The sequence below is a fragment of the Biomphalaria glabrata genome, chromosome 12 (genome assembly GCF_947242115.1).
Source record: "Biomphalaria glabrata chromosome 12, xgBioGlab47.1, whole genome shotgun sequence".
Lineage (NCBI taxonomy): Eukaryota > Metazoa > Mollusca > Gastropoda > Planorbidae > Biomphalaria > Biomphalaria glabrata.
Genome location: NC_074722.1, coordinates 5,807,993 through 5,828,883, shown reverse-complemented (window position 1 = coordinate 5,828,883; position 20,891 = coordinate 5,807,993). Strand labels below are relative to the sequence as shown.

General features: G+C 32.5%; 3 protein-coding genes across 9 annotated transcripts in view; 1 reads left to right on the top strand and 2 right to left on the bottom strand.

Moving 5' to 3' along the window:
• Window positions 1-3,906: 3,906 nt before the first annotated feature.
• Window positions 3,907-13,733, bottom strand: LOC106069703 (uncharacterized). 4 transcript variants are annotated; one of them, XM_056006719.1, is made up of 8 exons: window positions 13,572-13,733; window positions 10,627-10,744; window positions 10,388-10,458; window positions 9,370-9,461; window positions 8,279-8,384; window positions 7,421-7,540; window positions 6,344-6,546; window positions 3,907-5,391 (listed from the first exon to the last, which is right to left on the bottom strand). In XM_056006719.1, exons 2-8 carry the CDS (start codon window positions 10,656-10,658, stop codon window positions 5,230-5,232), a joined length of 786 nt encoding a protein of 261 aa, XP_055862694.1. In that variant the 5' UTR covers window positions 10,659-10,744; window positions 13,572-13,733; the 3' UTR covers window positions 3,907-5,229. The 4 variants fall into 4 exon arrangements, with proteins under 4 accessions (XP_055862694.1, XP_055862693.1, XP_055862692.1 ...); XM_056006718.1 differs by having other exon boundaries at window positions 10,627-10,679; XM_056006717.1 differs by having other exon boundaries at window positions 13,602-13,733.
• On the bottom strand, window positions 11,202-12,239 carry LOC129921577 (mitochondrial translation release factor in rescue-like). Its single transcript, XM_056006720.1, has 2 exons — window positions 11,807-12,239; window positions 11,202-11,506 (listed from the first exon to the last, which is right to left on the bottom strand). The coding sequence occupies exons 1-2, from the start codon at window positions 12,212-12,214 to the stop codon at window positions 11,300-11,302; spliced, it is 615 nt and encodes a 204-aa protein (XP_055862695.1). The 5' UTR covers window positions 12,215-12,239; the 3' UTR covers window positions 11,202-11,299.
• Window positions 13,734-13,809: 76 nt separating the features above from the next.
• The window catches only part of LOC106066376 (uncharacterized), a 38,571-nt gene continuing 31,489 nt past the window's right edge, over window positions 13,810-20,891 (top strand). Inside the window, exons 1-4 of one of the 4 annotated variants that reach the window (XM_056005223.1) lie at window positions 13,845-13,962; window positions 14,770-15,007; window positions 17,404-17,694; window positions 19,271-19,439. In XM_056005223.1, coding sequence (XP_055861198.1) covers window positions 17,447-17,694; window positions 19,271-19,439 — 417 coding nt within the window. In that variant the 5' untranslated portion in view covers window positions 13,845-13,962; window positions 14,770-15,007; window positions 17,404-17,446. Of the gene's footprint in view, window positions 13,963-14,769; window positions 15,008-16,977; window positions 17,293-17,403; window positions 17,761-19,270; window positions 19,440-20,891 lie in introns of those variants that run through there. The other 3 variants (XM_056005222.1, XM_056005224.1, XM_056005225.1) reach the window with 3 other exon arrangements.

Below are 20,891 nucleotides of genomic sequence, written 5' to 3'. Positions count from 1 at the left end.
GTCCCATGAAATATTGAAGAATATATTTTTTTTCAGAACTATGAAGGTTGCATTTTATTTCAATTCTATTTGGAATACAAAAAAAAAAAAATTATGAATAAAAACCTATAAAAATAGCTTCATTACTCAAGTTTTAAAAAATTGATTGGAACAGATATTTTAACCACCCAAATTTTAATTGGTAAAATTTTTGGATAAAAGTTCAAAATATTGTAGCCACACCCCAAGAAATAATTGATGATGTTGTGCAGTGGTCCCCCAACATTTTTTGGAATTGAGCCTCTGCAGCTTTATTGTGCATGATGGGTAGGAGCTTTGAAGGGGACAGGGTAGCACTGGCTGGATATGAACTGCAGGGCGTAGTTTAGGCACAATGATGTTGTGCATTGATTTTTAAGACCATACTTTTCCTTATCAATTGAAATGTGTTAAGTAAAAGTGTTATAAATGTCAATTACAAAACCAGATGATTTTAAACATCCAATTAGCAATATGTTTTAGAGTTTGGCTAATTTCTAGAGCTAGGTCTGTGGTCATTGATGTTAAACATTACATCCTATATAAAACATAACACAGTTACTGTTAACAAAATATCTGAAGGAACTCCATTGTGAATTTTGCAGTTAACACTACCATTAAATTTAAAGCAATTGAATACATTTAGACATGCTTTCTACCTGTTTGTTAAAATCTGTCATAATGATACCAGCACAGATTGGAGAATACAGAGATGTCATATTACTCTATATGACAGCACAGATTGGAGAATACAGAGATGTCATATTACTCTATTACAGAGAAATTAACATTCTTCTTGCCCAATGGGAGGTGTAACAAACTAAAACTTGACTTGCTCTTTTTGTTTTGTTGTCACCAGTTAGGAATGGAAGCTTAAACTATCATAACAATGAAATGACTTGCAAAAGTAGTTATTTACTTACTGGTTCCTTTCCAGATCCTCATTAACTTGTTTCCCCCAAGTCCAATAACCTTCCATATTGTTTCAACTGTTGTGGAAGCACTTATTTTATGCTTTGCAAACTTTTCCTTATTGTTTGTTTATGCATACCATCAGGGTCATTCAGTTCATTAACTATGTTTGAGCAAAGTTTGTTCTGAATTCTCTTCATCCATTATGAGGTCTAAAAAAAGAATGGGTACCTGACATTAGTTAGGGAAGAGTAAAGGCGGTTGGTCGTTGTGCTGGCCACCTTGTTTGCCATGAGCCACAGAAATAGATGACCTTTACATCATCTGCCCTATAGGTGTGAAAGGGAAACTTTATTTTTTTTTTACTTAAATCTTGACTAGCTTATTATATCCTTATATGAACTGAATCAACTTAGTATATTGGAGGTGTTTAAAAGCTGCATCCACAACTCTGCAGAAGTGACAATTATGGAAAGCTTTCTTAAGTTAACTGTTTCGCAGTTGCCTCAAGTTATCCATTCAACAAAAAGTGATTATCAAATTGAAAATATTTTTGGAATCTTTATGATAATTATTAAATCAATTGTCCTGATATTTACCCATTACTTATTGATAAAATCAATTTAAAGAATCAAAACGATTCCTCATTGATAGCTAACTTCATGACAACAATTTAAATAAATTATTTCTAAATAGTTCTTGATTGCATCATTTTTTGGTGCTCAAAGTTGTTGATATCACATGATCAGAAAACAGAGACATTCAATTCAACCACTACTATTACCACGTGTTGAAAATGTAAAAAAAAATTTTTAACTTTTAGTTTTTAACTAAAAAAAATTAGCTAAACTAAGATTTTAACTGAACATTTTTTTTTTCTAATCAAAACTTTGGCCTTAATTATTTTTTCTTTCTCGTCGCTTACTAACTTATTTTCTTTTTATTTTCTGAATAAATAATTCTAAAACTAAGATTAAATAATTTAAAAACTGTTATTACAATAAAAATGTGTGCATAATAATCTTAATTAATCTTCTAAATTAGATATCCCCTCAGTACTGCTTCACACTTTTGTCATATCTCAGCTTTATACAAATATTTCCAATCACAGAAATTTTTTATTGCTAGTCTAGACCTATTTAAAAATAAATTACGTTTGATTCAAAATAATTAATGTGATTTCACTCAATATAAGCTTGGTTTTTTAAAAAGCATTTCTAAATTTTTCCTTTTTTTTTTTTAAAAAATACTTAAGTCTTTATTGAGTGGATTTTTCATTTCCAAATTTTCTGTTATGAATTACTTTAGATCAGAGTGTGAGACAAAATTCTTTTAAAATTTTCTTTTGTCTTTATCTCTTTTTGGCCTTATTGGCTCCATTTCTCCCATAAGAAGGAACATTAAAATGTGCTCCAATAGCAAGTTGCTTGATGTTTTTGTCTCTTGAACATGATGAGTATTTCCCTTATCTTCTCAATCCTCATGATGCAGATTCAGATACAGGATTAACCTTCACCTATCCCTTAGTCCAGGGGTTCTCAACCTGTGGGTCGCGACCCCCTTGGGGGGGTCAATTGACGATTTGCCAGGGGTCGCCCAAAGACCATTGAAAAATTGTAAAAAGGGGTTGCCAAGCATAAAAGGTTGAGAACCGCTGCCTTAGTCTGTTGGACCGTTGGGGCACCACACAAGATTTGTAAACCGTTTTTTTCCATTCCTCTACATCTTTTGCCTTGGATAGAACATCTTTCAATGGCAGGCCCATCAATTCTTTTATATTTGTCTTCCCATAGCTTTCTCTGTCTGCCTCTTCTTCTTTTTCCTGGTACCTTGTCATATGGTCATAGAGTTTTAGTTTCCATTTTTTTACACTAGTTATCAGGTCATCATGAGGTCCAAACACTGTAGTAACAGGATTTAGCATACCCATAAATAAAAGTAAGATTAGTCTAATGGCAAGGTAAAAAAGAAAGTAAATAAACAACATGTCATCATAATTGTTCATATAGATAAAAAGTGATTCATTTTATTATTCTGGAAAAGCACATGGCCAAAGATTCAGAACAATTGTGAGAGTTGTGATTATTTTAAATTGACATGTACATCTAGAATCGTCAGATTGGTACTAGACTTGATTGGAGATGACACATTGTTTAATCAACTTTAAAAACAAAGAAACTGAGTTTCTCTTTCATTAATCCTGCATTGTGAAAATGGTGGAGTTGAAATCTCCATTTTATGGACCATAAGACTAATATACCACATGATATGGGACATAACAAAAAAAAGTGAAATAACAACATTTTTAGCTTTTTTTTTACATTTTTTATTCTTTATGTTTACCAAAGTATTTATATTTTCTTTAATAAAAAAGTAAAAGCGAATCAAAACAAATAAATAAAAAATTCCATAAATACCATTCTACTCCATAATAACTCTGTTAGATCTTTACTGGGAAATTGAAATTAAACTAACAAACATAATTTCTAAAAGGCTGCTGATAGAGTGTAGATTTAATCTATACTAGATTATCTAAATCTAGAGTACACACAATTTCAATATCTGATTTCTGTATAGAATCCAGTTAATCAGACCATATCCTTACATGATCATTTTGGTTCTAATAAGCGGCAATTCTGATTAATTTGATTTGACTTGTAAGCCTATTTTAGGATTTGGTCCAAATAAGTGGCTGGTCTGATTAATTTGATTTGAAGGCCTATTTTAGGATTTGGTCCAAATAAGTGGGTGGCTGGTCTGATTAATTTGATTTGACTTGTAGGCCTATTTTAGGATTTGGTCCAAATAAGTGGGTGGCTGGTCTGATTAATTTGATTTGAAGGCCTATTTTAGGATTTGGTCCAAATAAGTGGCTGGTCTGATTAATTTGATTTGAAGGCCTATTTTAGGATTTGGTCCAAATAAGTGGGTGGCTGGTCTGATTAATTTGATTTGACTTGTAGGCCTATTTTAGGATTTGGTCCAAATAAGTGGCTGGTCTGATTAATTTGATTTGAGTTGTAGGCCTATTTAAGGATTTGGTCCAAATAAGTGGCTGGTCTAATTATATGTATACAGTGCTTTTTTGTAAAAAAAAAAATTGGTGCCAGTACTCAGTAATTAACTTTTAACTACTAATAAATGAATAATATACGTTAAAATACAAGAAAAGTAATAAAATTGTCCCCACATTCAAAAAGGTGCCGATATGCCGTACCGGTGCGTAGCGTCACAAAAAAAGCCCTGTATATATATTTATTATAAACTCAGAATTATACAGGAAATAGATCTTCAATAGCATACATTTTTAAAACAAAACTATAAAAACTTACAAAATAGGTCTGGCTAAATTGTTCTGCATGTACTGAATATATCAAATGACCATGTGATGTCTCTAGTGTGGCAGTGTCTCTGGTGTGGCTCTGTTGCGGCAGTGTCTCTGTTGTGGCAGCACTGTTTGCTAGCAGTGTAATGGTAAAGGTAAAACGATTTGTTTCTCTTGCTAGTACACAGTCTCCCTACAGTGGGTCTTGTGCAGCCCCACCTCATGGTGACAGCTGGTAAACTGTGACAGTGAAGCTTCATGTAAAACTCATAGTTGGCAGACTCATAGAGTCTATGGTTTAGCATTGGCATTAATAAGTCTGGCATCTTGTTTAAAAAACAAATATTACTGTTTTTTTTATACTGTTTAATATTTTGTATTAAAACATCATAAAATGACATTGGATTAAAACATCATAAATTGACATAAAAAAACAACATAAAAGATTGTATTGAAATAATTCTCTTTAAAATAAAATCTGCGCAATTTTCAGCAATTTCCTGTGCTGTAAGGTTCACATTTTAAATCAAAATAATGTGTGCAACAACTTTTGTATTAAGGCTTTTACATAACATCATACAGTAATTCCAACAACCAAATTGGGAAAAAAAAAGGGCTTCATCACAAAACGTATAATAAAATAAGTTTTGTGTGTTGACAGAGACTAACAAAAAATTACAAAGCTTTAAAATGTTTTACTTGTAAATCTCAATGTTACGAATAGATAATAAGTTTAAAAATACAGCATGTTCACTAAAAAAACAAACAAGATTCAATGTGATATCAGCTGATCATCAAAATGTCTGTTTTAGAAATAAGGTTCTTTTCCATTTAGTCAGGTAGCAGCACTACAAGTTTTGTGATAAAGCCCTTAGACTTTTTTAAAAATAATTTAAAGTTTATAATTTTGTGTAGATCTTGGCAATAATAAATTATGTACTAGATACTGAGTGTGCCCACTGGTGAACTTGGGCCTAAACTTTGCCTATACCATACACACTGTGTGTAGCTTGCTTATCAAAGGAGAGAACTTTACTCAGAGTTATCCCAGTGTTTGTAGAGATGATCTCCTTGTACCTCTGGACAAAAAACTTGTTCACTTCAGAAATGTCATTTAATTGGCTATACTCTTCAATCTAGAATTCAAAGGGGGAAAAAAAAATCACAATTAAGGGAAACAATTCTGGTGGATTAAAACATTATTTTTCTGCACAAGGGAAATGACTGAATATCTAAAAATGAAAAGGGGAATAACTGAATATCTAAAAATGAAAAGGGGAATAACCAAATATCTAAAAGAAGGAAATATATTGAATATCAGTTTGCTATAAATGACAGTTTTCAAGTCTTACATTCTCAACTACTTGTAACTCAACCAATTGTAAGGCCAGCAATAGAAATGGAGTGTTAATGAAGCTTTTGTCTGCTTCCAATGTACTTGAGGTGTATTAAGTTGAGGTAGCCACAGAAGTGTAAACAAGATGTTTTTTTTAAACATTGGCTTCTGGTAGCTTAAAGTTTCTACACTGAAGAATAAATAATGTAGAGGAGATAGGGAAATTCTAATTTCTCAGTTAGGAAAAATAGCTGAGATAAGCTGGTATCAAGTCTACAAGTTTTAAGCTTCATGTTTAGTCTACTAGTTTGAATTTATTCTTGAATTTCAATTCTAATGTGTGATATTACATAAAGTACACTTTTTGTTCTCTTATGATTTCAACTTGGAAAATTAAAATGTTCTATTTTAAAACAGGACTTCTGTTGGTTATTCACCAATGCTCTAATCCCAGGGATATGATTGGATATTGGGTCATCAGATTTAACTTTTGAAAATACCAAGACATATAAACCACCCAAAACCATTGTAACAGTACTGAAAAATATATTTTTGAAAACTAAACATAGAGTTCAATTTTCTGGGTTTTTAAAAATTATTATAATTTGTTTTGTTTTGTAAAAAAAAAATATAGATTTTTATGTTTAGATTTTTTTTAAAAACTTTGCTGAGGAATTAAGGCAGGACTTTTTAAAACAGAAAATAGGTTCTAAAGACTATTACTCTTGTATGTCATGTGTGTTCTTACTCACATCCATCCACTTGCATTCTTCTATCTCCTGAGGACATGCATTAATCTCTGAGCTCAAAGGCTTCATAAGGCAAGCATAGTAAAGGTCTGAGCAGCCATGGCGAAAATTATGCATGTGCCTGAAAGCTATTATACAAATGTATTCACTTTCTACACCTGTCTCTTCTCTGACTTCCCTTACAGCTGTAGCACCAATTTCTTCCCCTATATAAGAGAAAATATAGAAGCATCAACCAAAGTGTGCTCATAAAATTAATTATAGTTTACAGCAAAATGCTAAATTATCAACAGGTTCCCTTTCAGACCTTGTAATCTTATTATCAACAGGTTCCCTTTCAGACCTTGTAATCTTATTATAAACAGGTTCCCTTTCAGACCTTGTAATCTTATCAACAGGTTTCCTTTTAAACCTTGTAATCTTATTATCAACAGGTTCCCTTTCAGACCTTGTAATCTTATTATCCACAGGTTCCCTTTCAGACCTTGTAATCTTATTATCAACAGTTACCCATTCAGACCTTTTAATCTATGAGGTAAATGAGAAAAAGTTACTCTGTTTCTATGGTCAATGATTAATGAGGGTGTCATGCAGCCAGCATAATGACCATGTGCCTTTACTTTCCCAGCTAATGTCAGGTACCCTTTATAATGATTATAGTTAGGTGGACTTGACGATGTCCTAAGAATTCTTAAGTTCAAAATCCCAGTGTTCATCAATATTCAAGCTCTAGACCGTCTGGTTCAGAGGTAACCATTTTACCACTTGGCCTCTATGTTCTAGTAAATTATTTTAAAGGTATAAAAGTAAAATGGAGAGCAAAAAAATCTGATCTTCAAACAGGAGCGGAGATTACTTTAAAAAAAAAAAAAATAGAAAGGGTCTAATTTATACAACATATTGTACCAACACCCAGCTTACTTGAGCATTTCTAGAAATATTGCATTAAGTTCTCTTTCAAAAGTGTAGCCAGTGCCATAATGAGGCTCAGACATTAAGAACATCTTGCCTGATACACTTTTATCCATTTAAGTACTATAGGATTTTATACTGAATCAACCTGTGACCATAAAAACTTACCAGCATCTGCTAAACCACCAGGCAACTTCCACACAGCTATTGTATTGTTTTTTAAACCCTGGTATTTTTCTCTTATTACTAGAAGCTCATTATTACTGTTGACCACAAAACCTGCGACACCTATTCCAAAAAAAAAAGGATAATAACAAAAAACCCAAACATTTTCAATAAATTCAATACATTATATTTGCTACAGATTTTAAGTGGAGGTATAATCAAAATCAAAATGTATTTTTACAAGCTTTGATTTTTAAAAATGGCTTAGAAAAGTGGGTTAACTTATATGATTATGTACTTAGAATTTTTTTTTAAACTGTCTGGATTTCAAAGATATCAATATAGGTATCTTTTCAACTTTGACTTAAGTATGCCTTTTTTATTATTTGACCACGAATGAAGAAATATGAAACAGGATCACAATAGTAATAATGATGACGACTTCACAATAAAAATGTGCAACCTTGTCTTATATGGCCATATCACACAAAGATTTTCCTGCAAGGAACAGTACCAGGGAAAAAAGAAGAGGCAGACACAATGGGAAAACAAAATCAAAAAATGGATGGGAAATGTCTAAAAGCATAAGGATTATTCACACCAACCATGCTAGACTTACATTTTGTATAACGGATTATTTTTTAAAATTGTTTTTGTATAGTGCAACTTTTGTGCTTGTAGTGTTTTTGTCCAATCTTTTTGATGGTCTTGTGGAGGGCAGAGGTATCTGGGAAAAGGTTTTTGTGCTGCTCTTGATAGGTAGCCAAGCAGTTTTTGCCACTCACCCACACATCTAGTTCCAATAAAAATGTATCTTTAGTATCTCACCAATGATATTTTATCCTTTAAGAATATACTGACCTACATAGTGATTGGCATAGCCTGGAATGTGGCTGGGAATGTCGACTGGAAGCCATTTTGTTAAACACAAATAGCCGGGCTGTGCATGGTGGAAATCGAAACCTAACTGCCAAAAAATATATACAAAAACTAAAACATTGCTACAAAATTTCAAACTTTTAATGCCGCCAACTTTTCACTTGGAAGAGATAATTATTTTCAACTAGATGGTAAATCTTTCCTCACTTGTTCCTAAATAACCATTTCATTTCCACATGGAGCATAAGGAGATTTATCTAAGTAAGTTATAGATGAACGCCCAAACAGGGACATCCTTGTATAGATTGGCACCAGACCTTCATAGAGTACCTTAGAGCAGTGGATACCTGCTGGGAAGAGGCTGCAGATGTTGCCAGTGACTGATATCTATGGAGACAGTGTGTGGAACAGCACGAGAGAATCTAAGTTTAAGTGAGTTCAAAAAGTGATTAGAGTAGAGCTGATTTTTACAGAAGTGACCAATAATCATTGTAACGTGTTTTCTTGTGATATGACACCTTATGATTTGAGTAACAAACAGAAAGGTTATTGAAAAATAATATTTTTTGTAAATCGATGGGTTACATTCAAGATTATGCTTGATATTATGTTCATATAAAGAGCCTAAAGTAGAGTTAGTGCTTGCAAGTTTCTTGCTTCTACATTGTTATTTCTGGATATGTGGTTAAAAAAAATGTTTGATGGACTCTTGTGTATGGTCTGAACTGTTTCATTGATATTAGGGCACATAAGTTCTCACATGTGTACTAGTTTATACTCTGCCCGCTACCATCCCCCATTGTCTTGCGAGAGGTTTGGACTAGAAAGTAAATTATCTTCAGCTCTGAAAGGACATCCGAAACATGTAAAACATTTTACAAGATCCAGCAACACTTTGTGTCATCCCATTCAATGTCATACAATACAGTGTTTATTTTATTTGTAAATGTATTTACCAGGGGAATTCTGCTTCTATTGTTTTTTTTTACTGTAATGTGAAAACATTAAAATTATTGCTGATTTTGATAAGCGGAAAGATAGATGTATACTTTCAAATCCATAATTTTATTTACCTCAATCAAAGATGGAATCAATGCGGAGTGCTCTGTCTTAGCTGTGACCCACAATCCTCTCTTTCCTTCTGTTGTCCACTGTGCTATGGATTCTGCACAATGAATCACTTATGTCAACAATTTTCTCAAAATGTTACAAACCTTCTAAAAATTATTTTTTATCTTCATTCATCTCGCTCAGATTAGCACAAGGAGAAAATTACGACTTTAAGATATGTGATTCAATTAATAAGTCTAGTTGTGTTCTATTACATTACATAAAATTGTCAAAAAGATTGAGACCTTTCTTTGCCATACACTAGCTATTACATTTCCTATACACTAGCTATTACATTTCCTATACACTAGCTATTAATTTCCTATACACTAGCTATTAAATTTCCTATAAGCTAGCTATTACATTTCCTTACACTAGCTATTACATTTCCTATACATTTCCTATACACTAGCTATTACATTTCCTATACACTAGCTATTACATTTCCTATACACTATTACATTTCCTATACACTAACTATTACATTTCCTATACAATAACTATTACATTTCCTATACACTAGCTATTACATTTCCTATACACTAGCTTTTACATTTCCTAAACACTAGCTAATACATTTCCTATCTTGTGAAGCAGCGCCCACTTCAAAAACAAATTTCCAAGTTTTTAGAAATTACTGTAGCCAAGGGCCAAAATAGATTTGATTCAACACTATGAATGTGGCAGTTAGAAGTAAAGATTTCAAAATCATAGCCTATTTGTAACCATTTTTTTACAATTGTCTTAGGAAAGTAGGTTACATGATTTATATGTCACACATTATTGACACTATAATATTACATTATGTTATAATACTACTATATCAATGTTACAAAGTTGTGTACAGTTGTCTAGAACAACTATGGTCTAAGATAAAAGTCAATATTGTAATACCAGTCAAACTGATTCCCACATATATTTATTTCTTAAATCTAAGCAGATAATAAGCAGAAAGTTATTGCGATATAAAATGTGACATACCCTTTAATTTATCCACAAATATTTGATTCTCCAAACTTTGTTTTGACATGTCTATTATGACTCCATTCCATCTAAAATTAAATGAATATGTGTCACAGATAGAGCATAGTTTTTATCCTAAACTACAGCCGCTTAGCTATACTAATAGTATATCTTTATGTCAAACCATTCATTTTATTATACATAATAAAGTTCAAATATTGCTAATGTGTATTGTCTTATTATCTTAGACCACTGACCTGTCTATTCTAAAGTTCAGAGTTTCAGACATTTTAACTTCAGGGAAAAGCAACTGTCAAAAGAGAGAACAAAAGTTTGATCTGATGACTTGTCTCCCCTTGCAAGCTCTGACCAGAACTTATGGTGCAAAATAAAAAAAAAAAACTACAAATGTATTGCACTTTAGTGTTACACCACTGTCAAAACAAGTTAGTCCAGTCATTTAACATTTTATGATGACACAGCAGCCCTAACAAACTGATTCGTCTATTGACTCCTTTTATTTTAGTCAATTATAATGTTTCATTTTCCTCTAAGCAAGTGGTTCCCAGTCTGATATGTCTACACCACGTGGGGAATGATGGAAGTGAAGGAAAAAAACTTGATAAAAATTGAGATATTTGTAATTTGCATTACCAGTACTTCACCTTTTCTTCTTTACTTCTAGATTATGAAAATATCATAGAGAGTTATTTTTATAAATTCTATATTAAGATGATTAATACAGTAAAAATTATATATTTATGATAATTTATAATTTGCATTGCAACAACGTTCAGAAATTAAAATTATAAATAAAAACAACAACAAGGAATTGCAAATTTTTAAAATTCAAATTTAATTTCCATATAAACGTTGATGATCAGCGTTCCTGAGGGCTAATTAATATAAAAACAAAATATTTTTAAAAATCTAATCCAAGTTTTCTCTTTCTTTAAAAGCTTTTTTTAATGCAAGTTTTTTCTGGGCCCTATTTTTTTTCTCTTTTCTACTAATTCTTTCTTCTTTTTCTATCTGCCCAAGGTAGCTTTCTTCCCCATGGAGATGAAGATCTAGTTTATCCTCAAGTCTGAGCTTAGCTATCTTTCTGTTTTCTTCAAGCGATCGAGACTCGTGACACTGGGGGGAAAAGAAAGCACAAAGCAAAACCAATTAGCATCAACATAGTTGTAAACATTACTTTTTTTTTTTAAAGGAATTACTTATTAGTTATGCATGAACAAATTTCTGAGTTTTTAGTAATTACTGTAGCCAAGGGCCAAAATGGATTTGATTCAATAATATGAATATTATAGTTAGATGTTAAGATTTAAAAATTGTAGCCTATAGATACAATGTCTTAGGAAAGAAGGTTACATGATTTGTATGTCACACATCATTGACACTATAATATTACGTTATAACACTATAAAAAAATACCTTAATTACAATTCCAGTTGGTTTATGTTTTAAAACAACACAATTTGCTGTTTGGTTGACAGCCTGACCACCAGGGCCAGATCCTCGAACAAACGTTTCTTCCAAATCTTCTTCCTTAAGCTCAGGAAACGTAAAATCTTTTCTCCGAATTGAATAGTTCCTTAATTGTATGGAAAAGGTCAATTGAGTTCTCAGACATCTGTTATTAGGTATTTTATTTAAGTTGAAAAGTCTATGATAATTAAACAGGTTCATGGCCGTTCCAATGTCTGCGGTTCTATTATAAGAAGCTCCATGCAAAATTCTTTCACAACGAATAGAGGAGAAAAACGCCAGTTTGTCAATTAAATGGCACATCTGATTCTTTAGGATGTTCCTTTCAAAACAAAATTTATTAACAAGATTCATTCTTGTCTGTGAATATAAATTTATTAAATCCATTTACTTTAGTAGCTCAGAATGCATGTCAAAATCTGCATTTATATCAATAAATATATATATATATATAAATGAAATCCATTAAAACTATGAATGATTGTTTCTGTATATGTTATGACGGTGACTTTAACCTATCACGGAAGTACATACTTTAATAATTGTCCCATTCATAAACAGCTAGTGAGCAGATAGGTGAGGTGAGAGGTGAACAGATATAACCTTTCACAAAATAATGGCAACTACAATTTGATGTAACAAAAATGAAAAAGAAAATGCTTATGATGTCATGCAATCATGCACACTAGAATTCACTAGGATAAATACAACTAGTCTGGAAGTTTCTTTTCTTGATTGAACTAGTTGTCACTGAGTTCTAGAGGGGAGATGAAGAGAGTTTTGATGGATTCATTTAATTCATAAAATACTAGTTTGGCTTAGTTCTTTCAATGTTGTGATTCAAAACTGTATGATTATTTTTTATGGATTTTTTTGGATAAAAGTTGTCCATATTTCATCTTGTTGATATTTCTTGTTTGCTGAATTTATTTTGGAATTTTTGTTGTTCTTTATAGGACACATTAACAAAGGGGCAGATAATATTTATCATCACGACGGAAGAGTGGCATAAACCTTTGGCGAACTAGCAAGGGGGCTTTCACTTTCTCACTTAGTCAATAATCTATACAACTATACTGTCTAACTTCATAAGTCATCCCACTGGCCTGTCACTATATATTAGATCTAGATTATCTAGATCACGTCAATCTAATCTAGTAGTAGATCTACTAATACTATCTATATCTATATATAGATCTAGATTAGTTGAGTTCAAGTTCGAAGTTAGTTGTAAGTTGAAACTTTGATCTGATTGAGTTATTGAAGTTATTCTGATCAGGAGATCAGTTAAGTTAGGATTAGTATCCGATTAACCATGATTAGGTCAATTACAGAATTAGCCTATTAAAATAATTAAATCTAGTAGTTAATTATTAGGACTCTATGAGTATTTTTTCTAGACTCGATTTCGATCTATTTAACTTTAAAAACTGACTTCAAGTAATGCTAATGCCTAGTATTATAGTAATGCCTAAAAAAATGGCTACTAATATATCTAGTATACTACTGTATAGAGTATAGTAGTGTCCACTAGTGATGGTCTAATGCCAGTAATGCTGATAATTAAATCATCTAATCAGGAGACTATGACTAACTAAGTCACTAATCTAACTAATGTCTGATTTTATAATGAAATCTAGTCTAGTCACGTAGTAGTCTAGACTAGTGTCACCAGCGTTTATATTTATTAGCAATTAATTATTAGATCTACCTAGATCTATAAAAAGAGATGTAGATTTACTTCAGAGATATTGCCAGAGAAAATTGATTAGATCTAGATTCTATAATTGATAGATCTAGATCTAGACTCTACACATCTAGATTCTAAAATCTAAATCTACACTGTGAGACTGTGCCACTCGTTCGTTTTTCGTTTCTAGCATTAAAGTTTTTTATTCTCATAAATGTAAATTATTTAGCATTACCTCCCTTTATTTTTTTGCTTGTAAACAAAAGGCAAGTCCCGTAAAAACCTTTGGTTTAAAGAATTAAAGCAAACAAATAGAATAATAGATAGATTACATCTAATCTATCTAGATTTAGATCTATTGAAATCTATTGATATTCCCATTCTGGATCTAGATCTGTTTCTTTTATAATCTGTATTACAATTACTATACTACTATAGTTAAGTCTAGTTATTACTTTAAACTTTAATATTACTTACTAACCTAGTCTAAGACTAAGATATCTAGACCTAGTCTAGAATCTTAGTACTAAACTAAATCTAGATTAGACCTCTAATTAGATTAGACCTCTTAGTCTTGGACTGGTTAGTGCTTAGTCTCTACTTCTTAGTTCTACTACTAAAAGTTAAATTAATAAAAGAAACTAATCACTAGACTTATAACTTATGAGTATGAGTCAGTCATACTACTATAATTACTATATCTATGGCTCTATGGTCAATGGTCTATGACTCATATGAGTCTACTAGACTCTACTCTAGAGACGAAGAGTCTCTACTCTTCTCTAGGTACTATAGTCTAACTTAGTCTAAGTCTAGGTCATAACGTAAAATATGATAAAGAAAAATAAATAATTAAAATATTAATATAATTATGATTGAATAAATCAGGGATTCCCAAAGTAGTCAATATAGATCCCCAAGGATCTACAAAGACTTCCAAGGGGTCTACATAAGGGAAAAAATAAATTGGGGTCTATATGATGTCCACAGGGATCTACGATAATGGATTTCATTTAAGCTGGTCATGGCTTTATTTTTCAAATCCTATTAATGTAATTATTTTATAAACTAATATATGATTTGTACCTTAATTAATCCTTTATCCTTCTAATTTATCGTTTTAATGAAACGAAAAATTGTTGTACATTTAATTTCAATACTGATTTAAATTGCTTAATTTTGTCTCCATGTAACTAATGTTTAACAAAAATGACCATAGATTGCACAGCTTTGATTATTTAAATTGGGATTCATTCCTTCCTTGTCAAACAAGCGGCTGCCTGAGTGACTTTTTATGACGATAGGAAACTAATTTCACTGGAGGATCATTTGAGACTTATAAAATGCCACCCTGATAAAAAGATTAAGTTTTGAAAAACTTTCGAATTCTCAAAGATAAAATACAGAATAGACCCACAAAATCTCTCTTCAACATCATATAGAGAAGATGGTGGTTTGTAAGTGCCTTACAAGATCTCTTTACTTTAAGCCAAATATGGAAAACACAATAGATAACACTATAAATAAAGCTTTAATTTTACCAGCTGTTGAAGATGTTTTAAAAACTAATTATTTTACACAAACCTACATCTGATATTGTTAAATGAATTTCTTTAAGCAACAATACAGTTCAAGGGCACATAGGTGGTATGAGTTATAACATTAAAAGCTTCTTATGCTTATGTAATTCTTTGCAAATGATATATATACTGTTTGGAATCAGGGGGGTTGCAGACTCTGAGAAGTGTAGCGCTGTGTACTGCAGAGGTTTGAATTCAGTTTTTCTTCTGCTAGGTGGGTTGCAAGCGAGAGCTAATAAGTCCCACCTACCTAAAGCTTATTGGTTTAGGCACCAGTTACTTGCCTTCGGCCTTTCTCCTGTTAATGAAAACAGTTTAGCAGACCCAATATTTGAGCCAGGCGTGAAAGATCAAGAAAATTGATTGATATTTAATGTTTGAAGGACTACTTCAATGTACAACAAAACATATTTCCAGAGATTCCAGTAATATATATCAATTGTTATTTTGTTTTAAATTTGAATTTTATTAATTAAAAAGATAGATCTCTCTAACTATAAATGTAGCTTTAAATTACTTTTTCATTCTTCTACTCACTACAGTTAAAATAGGTTTAAAAAAATGGATTTGGTGAATTTGAAAAATGCAATATAAGTTAAGCAGGGGTCTTCCGTAAATCAGAAAACATGGTTAGGGGTCTGCAGGAGAAAAAAGTTTGGGAACCACTGCAATAAATCATAATGAGACATAATGATTGTCAAAATGAATGAATGATTATGATAATCATTGATAATGTCAATAATGGTCATACTTCATAAATTCAAATTGTCATAATAATACATAATAGTATTAGTATTAATAGATCTAGTATGTAATACATTAATACCATTAAAAAATATCAACTTTAGTTAGGCCAATATTAGAATATGATTATGCATCCTCTGTCTCTGTTTGGGATCCCTTAAGGCTCAACTTAAGAAAACATAAAGAAACTAGAACAGATACAAAATAGAGCTGTGAAATTTATAACAAACTAAATATTCCAATATTGATTAGAGTAACACCATTAGTAACTTAGAGACACCTCAGGACAGAAGAAAAGTAAAGTAGCTATAATACAGAAAACACTGAACCATAATTTACAAATAGTAAAACAAAACCTAATGAAATACTCAGAAAGAAAGACACAAAGATAGAGGCTAATTTCTTATTACATATGCTAAGATTAATAAGTAATTTCTTATTACATATGCTAGGATTAATAAGTAATTTATACAATTGCTATTTCTTCCAAAGTGCTATTAGAGCATGGGATTGGTAGCCTGAATCAGCCAAGCAAATCAATGAATTAACAGATTTTAAGTTTCTAATTAACATGCACAATTAGATTGACACATTGATAATTTTTATATGTACCTAAAAGTAAAGTTCCCCTTTTAGACCTAGTGGTCTATGGGGCAGATGATGTAAAGGTCATCTGTTTCTGTGGCCCACAATTAAGGAGGGTGTCATGTGGCCTGCAACTAATGTCAGGTACCAATTAGAGCTGGGTGGACTCAGAGGCACCCTGAAGATCTCAAAAGTAATAATCCCAGTCTTCACCAGGATTCAAACCCGGGCCCCTGGTTCAGAAGCTAAGCACTTTACCCACTCTGCCATTGTGCCTTCATTTTTTTTACATGCATAAGATTTGACTATCTTCTATTAAGTGTTATAAGATATAGATCTTTATTGTAATTGTATATGAATCTAGATAATATAGATGTACATCCTACATCTACTTTTTGTCTATTAGTAATGATAATAAGTAGTCATATAAGTTGTCTACTTTAATAGTATATGAATAATTTTATATCTGTAAAGGTTATAAGCTACTAATACTAGATAGTATATCTGGACTCTGCAAATACAGATCCTAGATCTAGAAACTAGTCTAGTTATTTTTTTTTAAGTAACTGTTTGTTTGATTTTTAAGTTTTGGACATTCCTTCAGAACTGAAGATTACATTTTAGTCTAACTTTCACCCAAACCTGCTGTAGGATCATTATCTTGTCAATTATTAGGCACGACCTTGCTTGGATGGCTGCCTGGTCATGTGGCATGCACTTAGGGCGCCATTTGTATGATTCCGCATTTGAACCCGGCCAGCCGCTATTGTCTTGTGGGAGGTTTGGGGCTAGTATGTCACTATCTTCAAAACCTGAAGAATCATCCAAATCATGTAAAACATTTTACAAACGTTTTAAGTCTAAGTGCTGTCAATGTTAGATGCAATTCTTTGTCTTAAAACAAAAAACTATTTTGGTATTGTCTGTATGCATTTTGTTTTCAGTTTGCTATGAACATCTTCAAAATTGATGAACTGACAGCCACTCATGGCGTCTAATAACATTCATGGTGGTTCCAAACGTTATTCCAAAGCAGACTCAAAAGAACTTCATTCTGATTCCACTCAGCCGTCAGCCAAGAAAAGCAAATATGGAGACTCCTTTGCCAAGCAGCGACCAGAAAAAGAGGATGTCAATTCAAAAGAACATATAAATGATCCATTATTTTGGGGGCCGTATTTATCTGAGCGGCAGTGGGGAACTGTTAGGGAAGATTACTCACCTGATGGCAACTGGTAAAATATTCTGTATGTTCTTACCAGTTTTCAATAAATTACCATAAACTCACCTGATGGCAACTGGTAAATTATTTTGTATGTTCTTACCAGTTTTCAATAGATTACCATAAACTCCATAGATAGATCTGGGTGTCCTTGTGCTTCTGACATATTCCTAATGTATGATCCACATGTGAGTTATGAACAAACTAGTTCAGCCATATCATTCCTTTGCTATTAAGGCTGAGAATATAATTAAGCTTCATTTTAAGTCTACTACTGGAAATTTATTCTTGAATTTGAATTAAAATGTGTTATTAAATAAATTATAGCTTTTATATAGCGCTACTTTCATGCTTATAGCATGTTCAGAGTGCTATGGTACAATTTCATTTGTGGACCAGTGGGGGGAAGGGGGTATCTTGAAGAAGGTTTTCATGCTCCCTTTAGGCACTCAGTAAACACAACTCTGCTTGAGTCAGGTGTCAAACCCCGAGACCCCTTCATAGGTAGCCAAGCCAAGTTCAAGGGTACTTAGCCTCTTGACAACGCTTCCCACATTACATGAAGTACAGTGTGTGTATTCATTTTATAATTTCAACTTGGAAAATTAAATTATTCCATTTTGAAAAAGGACTTCTGTTGGTTCTTGACCAATGCTCTGATCCCAGGGATACAATTGGATATTGAGTCATCAGATTTAACTTTTGAAAATACCAAGACTTTTTAACCACCCAAAGCCATTGTAACATTATTGAAATATCTAATTTTTATGTTTTTTTATTATTATAGTTTGTTTTTTTGCTTTTTTTTAAATATACTTTTATGGTTTGATTTTTTAAAAATGTTTTCTCTCTTTGCTAAGGAATTAAGACATGACATTTTTAAAACAGAAAATAGGTTCTTAAGAATAATTTCAGTATGTGTCACATGTGTTCTTACACCCATTCATCTGCATTCTTCTATCTCCTGAGGACTTGCATTATGAAATATTACAGTATGAAGCACATACAACATGACCGGGTATCAATGTCTAAGAAGAAGAGATGGATAAGATGATACAATCCTTGTTATCATCTTCCAATCATTTCTTATGCATACCTATCACTCTGCTTAGTATTGCGACATGACCGGGTATCAATGTCTAAGAAGAAGAGATGGATAAGATGATACAATCCTTGTTATCATCCTCCAATCATTTCTTATACTTGCCTATCACTTTGCTTGTGACTTGTAGAAATGTTTTCACCTGTTTTTTTGAGGCTGTAAGGCAATGATAATGACAGGGAACAGCTATTTAATCATTTATTTTTGCTATAGCAAATATTGGTAATTAAGAATACTTTTTATGGACTATTGTAATACAGCCAAACCTTGATAAATTGAACCTCTTAGGACCATGTCAATTAGTTCAAAATGTATGATGTTAAATATAACAAAAGCAAATCATCAATGATTTCTGTTTTTCTAAGTTTTTATTATAGCTATGTGCAGGACTCTGTGGTTTGACTGTATTTTTTGTTTTTTTAGAATTAAAAAGAAAAGACCTATGCTTAAACTTGGTAATAGAAAATTGAATATTTCTCTTTCAAAGCTGGGACTATTTGAGTCATTATGATGCAACAAAGCAAGCTTACCACTGGGGTGAAGATGGTTTACTAGGAGTCTGCGATAAGTTTGGGATGCTTTGTGCTTCACTGGCACTATGGAACAAGAAAGACCCCATTCTTAAAGAGAGGCTATTTGGACTGACTGGAAAAGAGGTAGGGTTGATAAGGAAATAAAAGGTATTTCTTTTCCTCACATTTGTTTTAAGCATATTTTGAGAATGTGAGAACAGGTTTCTCAGAGTAGTTCGATTACTTCAAAGAATTGAACATGAACTTAAACTCACTGGCGTCACTAGGCATTGCGAGGATGCAGGCTGCATCGGGTGACACCCACCAAGGGGTAACACCCAAGTGGGAAAAACGCACTTTTCCAAAATGCAACTTTTAAAAATTAAAAATTACTGCCTCAAATGTCTCTCACAGTTTAGTATCAACATGTCCCAAGCCTTCTTAATTTATAATTCTATTTGACTTTTAATCTTCCTATTACTAGAAAAATAATGCGTTGTAGACTCCAGGAGAAATAGTTTCTGAAGCTCAGAAATGTAGAAAATGCTTGGCGCCTGGGTCTTTGCCCCAGACAACTTTGAGCGAGCTTAAGGCGCTCCCCCAAACATCTTATCTGACCAATTGAGTGGCAAACGTTACCTTTTTATTGTCTAATGTTGAGAAACACATAGATATAAGCCCTTCACGCACCATTCAACGCATAGGGCTGCAAGCTTTCTCCACAGAAATCAGTCTAAGGTGACTTCTCAGCTAGTGCCCAAAAACTTCAGGACTTCTAAAAAGGTGTGATGCCATGTTAGACGTGGACAGTCATGTTTTTTTGCATTCCTCTTTTCAGCTTACATGTTAAGGCTGACTTTGGTAAACAAATTTCGTCTTGTCTAATGTTATGTCTCACAGATGTCAATCAACGTTCAGTCGCCACTTCCCTTAGATGGCAAATGCCTGTGCGAGAAAACATTTCTCTATTGGTAACATTATCTCTGTAAATGTTATGTCATTTGTAGGATCCTTATCAGCCATCACTGCTCAGCCTCTTTTCAACTTTCCATGACTTGAAGCTTAGGTGGACGTTTGGATAATGATTATACTGAGTAGGTAGATTTTAATCTCCAAGCTAATTGATTTGTCTGTTCAGATAGGCCATTACTTTTTGAAAGACACTCCTGCTTTCCTATCCGAATACAACACATGATATGCATATCCATTGCTTGAGATAACACTGCCTAAATAGGTTAACTTTTTTATCTGTATGACCAATGTTGATGGGAATACTGGGTAACCTGCACCTACTATGCATAACTTTGAGGGCGTCTTTATCCATCATCTAGTATATACATTTAATTGTATTTCAGAGTAATGATATATTGTCTGCAAAATCCAACTCACTTTGGTATACGCCATGGGAACCTGAATGCAGCCTGTTTAACATGTTTTTTTTATGACATCGTCGATGGCTACAAGAAAAAGAAATAATAAGATACACCCTAATCTCATTTCCATCTCGATGTTGAAGAATTTCACCTTCTGTTGTAACACAACAGCTTAATTTGTTTAGACATGTCACTGAATCTGGACAAATTGTTGCGAGATGCC

Excerpts from the sequence above, each read along its gene's own strand:
- LOC106069703 (XM_056006719.1), bottom strand. The coding sequence starts at position 10,658 with ATGTCTGAAACTCTGAACTTTAGAATAGACAG. Across the intron at positions 8,385-9,369 it reads TGATTCCATCTTTGATTGAG|TTAGGTTTCGATTTCCACCA; the intron begins GTAAATAAAATT and ends ATTTTTTGGCAG. Across the intron at positions 5,392-6,343 it reads AAGAATGCAAGTGGATGGAT|ATTGAAGAGTATAGCCAATT; the intron begins GTGAGTAAGAAC and ends TTTGAATTCTAG.
- LOC129921577 (XM_056006720.1), bottom strand. The coding sequence starts at position 12,214 with ATGAATCTTGTTAATAAATTTTGTTTTGAAAGGAACATCCTAAAGAAT. Across the intron at positions 11,507-11,806 it reads CAACTGGAATTGTAATTAAG|TGTCACGAGTCTCGATCGCT; the intron begins GTATTTTTTTAT and ends TTTTCCCCCCAG.